At 42.9% G+C, this 10,630-nt stretch overlaps 1 protein-coding gene across 3 annotated transcripts; it reads right to left on the bottom strand.

The window, feature by feature from the left end:
* Nucleotides 1–5,571: 5,571 nt before the first annotated feature.
* LOC123443156 (phospho-N-acetylmuramoyl-pentapeptide-transferase homolog) lies at nt 5,572–10,113 on the bottom strand. 3 transcript variants are annotated; one of them, XM_045119441.1, is made up of 8 exons: nt 9,807–10,113; nt 9,409–9,486; nt 9,096–9,325; nt 8,238–8,688; nt 8,085–8,149; nt 7,465–7,658; nt 6,838–7,046; nt 5,572–6,069 (listed from the first exon to the last, which is right to left on the bottom strand). In XM_045119441.1, exons 1-8 carry the CDS (start codon nt 9,963–9,965, stop codon nt 5,887–5,889), a joined length of 1,569 nt encoding a protein of 522 aa, XP_044975376.1. In that variant the 5' UTR covers nt 9,966–10,113; the 3' UTR covers nt 5,572–5,886. The 3 variants fall into 3 exon arrangements, with proteins under 3 accessions (XP_044975376.1, XP_044975377.1, XP_044975378.1); XM_045119442.1 differs by lacking the exons at nt 9,409–9,486; nt 9,807–10,113 and having other exon boundaries at nt 8,238–8,548; nt 9,096–9,184; XM_045119443.1 differs by lacking the exons at nt 9,409–9,486; nt 9,807–10,113 and having other exon boundaries at nt 8,238–8,545; nt 9,096–9,183.
* Nucleotides 10,114–10,630: the final 517 nt, after the last annotated feature.

A 10,630-nucleotide genomic window follows, 5' to 3' on the forward strand; every position in this document is an offset into this window, starting at 1 on the left:
TATATATATACTTACCCCGTGTAATCTTTATACCAACGAAAGAAAAGAGAAGTAATAAAGCAAGGCTCTATACGAGCCTTTGACGATCCATCGATGTGTTTGCCTTCGCTGAGTTTCGTCGATACGTTTCGATCGACCGAGCATTGATCGATCGAATTGATCAGCTAGCTCACGTACGTATGCGTGCAAGTATTGGCTAGGCCACGTACTGGATCAATCAACCTACTAGCTTGCTAGCTTGCTTGTACACTGTGTATATAACTTTGATGGTGATTTGATGTACGGTTTAAAAACATGGCCCTTGATCGATCCCTTGCATGCTTTGTGTCTACAAGGATTGCCTGCATCATCGTCGTCTCATCCCTGTAGTCCATCAAGGGAGGGGGTACGGTTGAGAGAGACGAAATGGAAGACAAAGAAATCAATCGGTAAATAAAAACAACTACTCACACCTCAAAAGAAAACGGCTAGTCAGGAACTCACCGTATAAGTCTTTTAGACATAATTGACTGCTTATTCCAGTAGCACGGCCCCTTAAACCCAGTTCTAGGGGTTCGGGTTCACTCCTCAAGTTGGAGGTGCCCTTCAACGACATTGTTTCCTGATTTTGGTTCTCTATATTCATGATCGTGGCCGTTGTGTGGCCAAGAGGAGATGCAGGGCTATCTCAGTCAAACGGTGACTTCTTCTCTACATCATCTCGCGCGTCGAATCTCCTTTCTACTAATCCAACAATGTTAGTTTCCACGCATCTTAGTCTGCCTAGTGATGATGAGTGCTAAATTTGATGATTGCCTGTCATAGCTCGTTTCTGGGCCGTAGCTCATTTCTGGTTGAAAAAAGTCCATTTTAAACCCTGAACTCGTAGAGGTTCGACGAAATGAACCCCAAACTCGAAATCCCTGTCGATTGCACCCTAAACTACGAATCCTGAGACTGTTTGTCAAACTAGGATTGCAAAGAATGGCCGCGGGATTGTTTTATTTCAGACATTTTAAATAGTTCATGGAAATAAAAAAAATGTTCATGAATTTGGCAAAAAAAAATATGCATTTGAACAAATTAACGAATTTTGGAAAAACGTGACGAAATTGTGAGAGAAAATCATGAGTAGTTTAAAAAAATCGTTCAATGCATATTCAAAAATTGTTCAACACATTTAAAAAAAACGTGACGAAATTGTGAGAAAAAATCACGAGTAGTTTAAAAAAAGTGTTCAATGCATATTCAAAAATTGTTCAACACATTTGTCTTTTGAAAAAAAACGTGACGAAATTGTGAGAAAAAATCACGAGCAGTTTAAATAAATTGTTCAATGAATATTCAAAAAATGTACACTTTAAAAAAGCACACTTTTTTTAAACAAAAAATATCGCTGCAGTAACTTATTCTAGTTCGCTATATTAAGTGATTCATATTCGCTGCAGTAGAGCGGCTAGGTTTAAAAATCATGAGTAGTTTAGAAAAATTGTTCAATGCATATTAATAAAAAATCCTTTCATTTTTATTTCTTTGTTTTCTTTTTTTTTCTGGTCGTTTGTGTCCGCGTTGTCCACCTGGGATCAATATGCAAACAAATACCCGATGCTTGATAGAATGGGGCGTAAAACCTCCTTCATTATGCTCCTCATGTCATCCTTCATTATCGTCATCGCTACTATCATAGTGATAGTCTGACAATCCCCTAATCAGAAAAATAAACAACATCTCACATGCCAAAAAAACCCTCATTTGGAAGAGCCAACTCTCATCTATGATATCTTCAACTACTTCATGTCAAGATCCCAACTCTATCTGGTCCAAAATTTCTTGGGAAAACACTATTTAAAAAAAGCGGTGTGTTTCATAGGTCTTGACTTGATCTACAACATCTTGAGTTAGTTCAAACAAAAAATCGAGCTCCAAATGCTCCAAAATGCTTCCAAAGTAGTAATCTACTTCCTAAAACAGTACTAGAACATCTAATCGAAATCACGGCAGATAGCATGGCCGCAAAAATAATACCAGGCATATTGTAGCTCTTGTCTTGATCTATCTTTTCTTCCACTGCTACTACTCGTGAATCGGCCTCCTAATACTAAAAATCGAGCTCAAAAGCTGCGAAGTGTTATTCTTCTACTTCTTCTCCCGGATGTAGAGAGGGTGGGGGAGAAGAGACAGGCGCAGCGGATAAGAGGGGAAGAGGTCGGCACCGTCCCCGCTCTCCCGTTGTCATGTCCCTTTAAAGCGCAGATGAGAGCTGACGGCCTATGACCTGCCGCTGCTCCCCATGGCCGCAGGTTGCCGGGAGCACCAGCAGACCTCGGGGCCTTGGGAAGTGGGAATACATCGCTAGTTGCAGCTCAGATGAGTGCAAAACCTGTAACAGATCCAGGAACAAAGTGTGCACAGATTTCGCGAGCTTGCCGACAGCATCGTCCGCGGCGTCGATCTCGTTGCTGGTCGCTGATTTGGCGACGCGCACGACGGCGGTGAGCTGATGGCCGCGCCCACTGTGGGTCGATGAATGGGATGGAAGGGAGCGTCGGTAGGGCAGGGGAGGAAGAGACGGCCCCCTCACCGTGGCCGTCGCGGTAGACGAGCATGGCGCACGTGCGGCTGAGGGAGGACGGGGACGGGGGCGAGGACGAGACGAGGTGGGGCACGAGGGCGAGAGAGGAGGCGGCGGCGACGGAGGCGATCAACGCGGGCAGCGATGGTGTTGCAGGCGTCGAGGAGCGCGGCCCAACAAATTTTAAATGAAAAAAAACTAAAGTGGGCCAGCCCATAAGATGAATCCCGGTTGAAATTTGCTAGGGTTCGATTTAGACCGGGATTACATAGTTCAGGGTACGATCGACCGGGATTTCGACTTGGGGGTTCATTCCGCCCGACCATTATAAATTCAAGGTTTAAAATGGACTTTTTCCTTTCTGGTTCTCTCCTTGTGCGTGTCGGGTGCTACTTTCTGTAGCCGTTGCCTTTGTTCACCTTTTGTCTTCCAAAATGGGAAGTGCTAGGAATCAGACTACTGATTTCCTCCATATATCAGACCACTCGCTGGCCATTGGATTAGGTTAGTCCCTTTGTAACGGACTGCTTTTATTATATGCTTCCAGTTGTAACTGCTACCGAAATACACGCATGTAGTAATTAAGTTCGTTCTTGCTGATGTTCCCTCTGCCAGAATGACGTACTAAGTTCGTTCTTGCTGATGCTTCCATCGACCACAATGTCTCATGAGGCTAAAAATCCATGCTTGCTTATTTTGAAAACAATATTCAACGAATACTTTTTTCTTCTAATGCTAAAGAAATTGCATCAGGTGTAACATTTTATTTTGTCTCTACCGTAACAAAAAATTGCATCGAGTGACGAGACAATTTGCTTGTGTTGCAATCAAAGTTTGGCTTCCCCTAAGAAAAATATAGCTCCAAGAAGTTTGCTTTAGTGTAAGAGAATTTTGCATCCAAGAATTCCACATGGGAAATTTTGAGCCCCATGAACCTTTTTTATTATGTTTGCAACACAAGAAATTTTTTCTTTCATCCACTACAAAAGTGCTTCCATCGGAAAACTAATTTGCTCCCAACGATACATATGTTTGTTTCTGTGCTTCGTTTGTTCATACAACATCTCATTGCTACAAATTTGCTTCCTTCAAGCTGGCAATAGTACAATGCTTTTGTATCACAATATTGGTTCCACCAATCAAAGTATTGCTTCCAGCGCTATATATTTGTTTCCATCCAAATCACAATTACTTTCACTTCCATACACATGCTTCAACAGAATTGAGAATATGCATCTAGAGAAATAAATTTTTCTCCTAAGTTGAATCTGGCTCCACAAAAAAAACTCAAATCACAGTCACATTTTTGTGTGGTAAAACTGGCAGTAGCAAATATTTCCATTGATTTTGGCACATGCTTCCCTCTAGCTTCATGTTTGTTTCGATCAACGCTAGAAATGCAGCCGTGTTGCTTCCTATCTCCAAGCGACACATGCTTCCTGCTTGCTATCTATTTGCTCTTTGAAGCTTGGCAATGTGGTTATGTCGCATGATACTTTCAAGTGTTAGGAAGCAACCAACCCTAGTGCGAGCAAGGTTATCATCATTCCAGAGGTATCTATCACCACTCGACTTTTTTCCACCAGTTTCCATTGCCAACTCGTTTGTTTGCATTCATGACTTGTATGAAGGCCATCGGTGTTCCTCATCCTCAAGCTTCTCTACCCTGCCACTACTTTTCTGCACCTTTGAAACATAAAATATTTAGGCATGATGCATAACAATATAATGTAACAAGCAACAACTAGTACTACAAAAGAAGCTTCAAAATACACGTTCATGAAGCATAGGATGTTTAAGGATGGATACTTCGAAGCACCATTTTATTGCATAAACCATCTGAACTGAAGAAACACAAACATGGTACTTAGGAGCATGGATTTTCTTAAGCATAAATTTAATGCTATGTCTACATAAGTCATACCTAGTGAAAACAACTAGAAATTAGCAATACTTGCCACCAACATGTGCATCATATTGTGACCTGCAAAGCAATTTCACAAAAAATGATTAGCTCTCCTAGTTTACATGCAAAAAGTACAAATTGCTGGCCAGCAAAGGGTTGGATGTTTTGACTCACCAACATTTAGATCTGTATTACTATTTTTGGCACTTGGATGGAAAACAAATACAATGCAGAAGCAGCTGTATAGTGGAAACAGATCTAAGTAGATGGAATCAACCAAATTCTGAAATCAAGTCGAACACAAAGATTATCCCCAATAGTGGGAATTGGAAATCTGATTGTTGTGATATGTAGAAGAAAGTAACAAACATTCATAGATGACACAATGCTCTATTACGCATCGGATATAACATAGATGCACTCAACAAAATTCATCCAAGCAAGCATTGCATCCAAAAATGATTCAAAGATGAGATGAACCCTAGTCTGGGTGAGTACATATCAATGGAGCGACCCATGTGATGCGTGTGCGGCTTCTTTGCCGTCTTGAAACGGCACACCATTGTAGGAGCAGGATGGTGACGGAGCAGGGTCAGGCAGGGGGGGGGGGGGGAGGGGAGGGTCGGGGCGGCGATTGAGATTACCACTCCAGTGATGAGAGCCATGCTTGGTGCGGCGGATAGGGGCGGGACGCAGCAACGAAGTCGCCGTAGTTCTATCCATGACGGGGCTGGTGGTACGGGGCAAGGAGGTGGTGGAGGTAGCTGCGGCTATGCGCGAGCTCGACGAGATCAAGGATGTGCTCGCTTGTGCGTTGGGAGACAGAGTGGGGGGCAGCTGGGAAGGTGGGTTGCGGAGGCGAGATTTACTCGCCACGGGCAACACGCGAGTTTCGAGGGAGATTTTACTAGGAAAGGATTAAGTCATGCTATTTAATGGGATCGGTTGAAAATATACGCAGTTGGATTAAATGAGAACCAACGGCACAGGACGAGTCTGACGAAATAATCCCAGCAAACTACTGACACAAAGCGTTTCCCTTCCAAAATTGAGAATAAACATGTTCAGGCTGGCTTTTGCCAGCAGTAGCTGCTTGAAAGAAAAAAGTACAACATGCTCTGGAGGTGGAGTTGTATTAAAAGATAGATGAACAACACGTCAGTTGAAACAATAGTTCAGTATGCAAAACGCTACAGACCTACAGTTCTCTGCAAGCCAGAGGATACAACAACCCATGGTACCATACTGCACGGTTTCATTTCAGGTGTCCCAGAAACTCCACACACAAAATTCTGTAAATCTCTAATATATCTGTGAACCATAGGCTCGGGCATGCTGAAGGCTGAAGCGTCTACCATTTCTAGATTCCAGAAGTACACTACAGAAATGGAACAGAAGTGATGAAAGAATGATAACCTATGCTTTCTATTTACACTGAAACAAGTCCAAGGTACCCTGCCAACACAGTTAAGAAGCATGTCATGATGTATGCACCCGCCACGATATACGGCTCCTTTATGCCCCACAGTCTGAGATAGTAATGTGAGGGAAGAATTCGCTGGAAAGATCTGCTTGTCCCATGGATGTGCTTCAGAGTCATGCTTACAGGAACCTGAGAAAGAAATGGAATGTGACGATACATTATGATCGTATCAGCTGAAATGCCACCATCAGACAAAGAAATGGAGTGCACCTTGCACTATTTTGTGTTCTTACAAGGCTGAAGAATGAAAAAGATCAGCAGACATATAGACACAATGCGCCGTAGAAATGATTAATAACTGAAGCTTCTTTAGAAATGTGAATAAACTAGGATAATCAGTAAAGGGTCCTGAACCAAAAGATATGTTCAGCTAAATATGTTTCTATGCGATGTCTCATTGCTCACAAACTGATAGTTAAGTGACAGAGTTTTTTTTTTTTTTTTGAGATAATTAAGTGACAGAGTTATGCATGCCAATTGCCAATAATACCAAAAGGGCTTCAGAGGAGGTACTTGTTCAGTACTTCTCATTTTGTTTTCACTCAATGAACTAGCACATAGGGTTCAAGATTCTGGGCCAGAGAGATATAGAGGATAATACGAACTAGAGGATTTAGCGCTGCAGAATCAGAGCAAATGCTGATTATGATTAGATACAGGTTCACGATAAAAGGTGTGACGCATATTCACACAATTGACAGAGAGAATGATCCAGTGATCAACTGCTTGATGTTTAACCAGTATCCACTGGAAAGCAAATAAATATCATAATTCAACTCATGCAGTTCATTGCACATGCAAATGCCGTATAACAGTAAGTCAGTAACTTAAGGGTGTCAACAATAGGCATATATCATAATTATTGGGGTAAAACAATAAATACAAACTGTACTATACCTGTAATATTACCACAAGCAGCTCAAGAAAGAAGAGGCTGCATGCAATTAGCATCGGAATGAACATTCCACTGCATGCTGTAATTGTAGCAAGTGCTCCTCCAAGTGCAAAAGATCCAACTCGACCCATCACTATCGAGGCCCTATATCTGTTGTGTAAAAGAAAGCCAGTGCAAGCACCTGACATGGATGCTCCAAAAACACTCAGCTCTGCAACAATTGTGAATAGTTGATTCAAACAAGATCTCATTAGAATCAACACAAAGTAGAAGATCATGAAGATGAATTCGAAAAATTCAACAGGGTGGTATCCATTTAGGCGACCTCTTTGCATCATACTATGGAGAAATTTAGTTCTGATACACAATCTATCCTGACTAGTGACTACACATAATATTTTTTCCGAACTTCAAAGACACTGCACTGAACCCTTTTCAGCAAATGGAGCATAGATCCATCTAAAGCTCCAGAAGAAATTGAATGGGTAGAATAGACCATTACATGTGTCATGAGTTAACTGGGCTCGTTATGATGACAGGAGCAAAAGCTAGTGTGCTATAAGGAATTAGTTACAATGTGGGATTATAATTCTAAGAAAAAACGTTAATAGGAAGAAATAACAAAGTACCCGAGCAAATCGGAAGAGCGGCAACAGACAATCCAACGAGTGCCAAAGCAGAAACACCACCAGCCAAACCATCAAGACCATCAACCAATGTTACTCCAGTACCCATGGAAAGGGAACATATTGTAGCCAGAACCAAATAAAATTTTCCCATGAATGCCAGACCAAATGGCGGAGGTAGAGGAACAATAAATTTCCTTCATGAACAAATTCGAATCAGTAAAGTTGAGACAATCAGCCTGAGTATTAAACTGTGACATCAGAGAATTAAGGGTCATATGATGTGCTCAGTATACCAAGATATGAAGCAGGATTTAGACATATTCGAAGCATAATACCATCCACTTTAAAACTAGCATGTAAACATTGTGACTAGTTACCGGCGTGAGTTCAAAACCAATACTAGTTGTGTAAGTATGTGCTAATATAAAGTGAGAGCCCACAGAAAAGAAATGGTGTATGGTCCTTGGGCTGTAACAATCATTTAGGCAATTAAGAAATAGTTTGCTTTTCTACGAACACCAACTCGAAAGCCAGCCACAATCACAAGAAAGCGAAACTGATCAAGCACTAAACCAAACTGACCTAGCTTCAAGGCATGTGTCAGTTGCAATAATGCTTACATTTTGTATGGCGTTGAAATATTTGCAGAACCCAACCAGATAAAGAAGTAGATCCCAGCACCAGTCTGCAAGGTATACAGGATTACTTCTATATTGCATTTAATGTAACATGTAAAGGCATCCTATCATCTACTTTGAGAAAGCATCACTTACCTGAACCAAAAATCTTATCCACTGAGGTATTTTACGATTGCGATCTGCAACTAGGTTTGAAATATCATCAAGTAACCCAACTACTGCAAATACGAGAGTTATTATAGCTGCTCCATTCACTCCACTTGAGTTAGAACCAGCATGTCTTCTTGCAACCAAAATACCAATCGGAATGAAGAACAGTCCTCCCATTGCTGGGGTTGGTTTCCCATTGGATGGAAATATAGGCTTCCCTCTCCTCCGGAAATGATGAATCTTCAGTCTATCAGCAATGGGTGCAAAAATAAACCCAGCTAATGCGGATAGAACTGCTGATATTAAAAAAGGTCGCGTCAAATAAAATGAGTCCAGAGGTAGCCTAATAATCCACCACGAACACCAGTCGACAAACAAAAGTAGCACTGCTAGGAAAGCAATCAGCCCAACATTATTCATCAGCCCTTGTTGAGTTCTGGGAATTGATGTAAGAAACTTTAGTCAGAAACTAGCAAACACATTTCTAAAAGCCTATCTGTTCTTATTGATTCCATAGCCTTTGTGTTCAGTTGACCATGAAAAAATCGAATTATACATAACTTTTCTAGCGCAATATTAATCTGGACGGTCATCGCCTATGCTCTTAATGTAGTACAGTTACTCTATATTCTCTAAGTGTGTATTATTCCCAGAAAATTACACACTATACTATAAAACTGCATATTCGTTAAGTGTGTGCTATTCGCCAGAAAATTACACAATATACCATGCAACTCGTGTAATACAATTCTGACACCTAGCCATATTCTTATGATGGTATATGACTTATGGCTATCCACTTGTTTGTATTCCACTTGTGATCTGAAAAGCTAGATAGTTTACCTGCTCTTCCTTTGCCCTTTCCCAATGGTGGCGAGCCTATGGGCAGCAATAGTTATCGCACCCTCTGCCCCCTTGAAACGCCTCTCGGTCATCATCGTTGGCAGCTCAACATCCCCAATTTGAGTTAACACAACCTCATCGTCGCTCCAATCACTCTCACTTGAATACAAAACAACACCAAATGCATCATCCTCGTCGTCATGATGCACTAGCGAGAAATCCCCCAGATCCTACACCAAAGTAACTGCAACTAGAAAAATAATCCAATTCGTGGCGTAGCACTGCTATTTGAAGAAGAGAAACTGCACAATACATCATCAAATGATTTGGCGATTTGAATGGAACCACGCCTGCGTGTGGGTCTCGATGAGATGCTTCCGAACTGGCACTCCTGCAGAAGGGTCATAGCAGAGAGATCAGTTCCCCCACACGGCCACATGTCCATCTGCTGAATCGTTTGAAGTTTGAACTGAAACGCACAGCGGTATTAGTTCTTTAGTATACGACTACCGGCTACTGTAACAACCAACGGCCTGACTATTTGGAACTAAAAATCTGAATAAAATGGCAGCTGGTGGATTAGCTCAAGCATGCGAGAGATCACTTGTCGCCACCCAGGTGGTACTACGCTTCGATGAATACGGCGGCAATAACGAGGCGAAAAACTAGCTCAACGAGGAACGGGGCGGAGCGAGAGATCTAGCAACTCACCTGCACAGCGGGGGGTCGGCTGGAGGACGGCGTCGAGGAGAGACGCACCCGCGGGAGAGGCGGCTGCCGGAGGGATCGCCGGAAGCGCGGGTGGTGGGGTGCGGGGCACGAGTAGTAGGAGCAGGAGGCGGCGGAGGAGGAGGAGGAGGGAGATGCCATGCCTGGTACTTCGTCGGCGGGGAACCCGGGGGTTGGGGGGTCGGGGGTAATGGCCGGAGATCAAGGAGTATTTTCTGACGGCGACCGGAGGACAGCGACGACTGTTCTTGGAATGCGTCGTTGCGAGGTGGGTGTTTGCTGGATCCTTCTCTTTTTGGAGGCCTCGTCCAACCTCCCGGCAAATGTTTCTCCCTTGGGAACGTCGAAACACGAAACAAAGTAAAAAAATTCAAGAAAAATAATTTTTCTAATATATTACTATGATCAAACTATAGAGTTGTGAGGCACTTGTGCTTGCATTAGTCCAACTCCAACACATGATCCTAAATGATTCGGCTGCGTCCGTTGGGGTAAACGGATAGAACCGGCCGTCCAATGCGCGGGAACAAAGGACCATTGTCCGTTTTCAGTCCGTTTTCAATTCATTCTCGGTCCAATTTTGGGCTATGTTTGCATCCGAATTTCCTTTAATTTTGGATTGGTAGATGGGCAGGACACGACCGCCTCAATTCCCTTCAATTTCGCCCATAACTCTCTCGCGCCCTCTTTCCCCTCTCCCCCTCCACCATGGGCGGTGACCCGACGAATGGGATGACCCGGTCACGGGCGCGCACCCCGCGGCGAAGAAGAACGCTTCCAAGAGGCCACGATCGGAGCTCACGCCG

Source organism: Hordeum vulgare, chromosome 3H (assembly GCF_904849725.1).
Source record: "Hordeum vulgare subsp. vulgare chromosome 3H, MorexV3_pseudomolecules_assembly, whole genome shotgun sequence".
NCBI lineage: Eukaryota > Viridiplantae > Streptophyta > Magnoliopsida > Poales > Poaceae > Hordeum > Hordeum vulgare.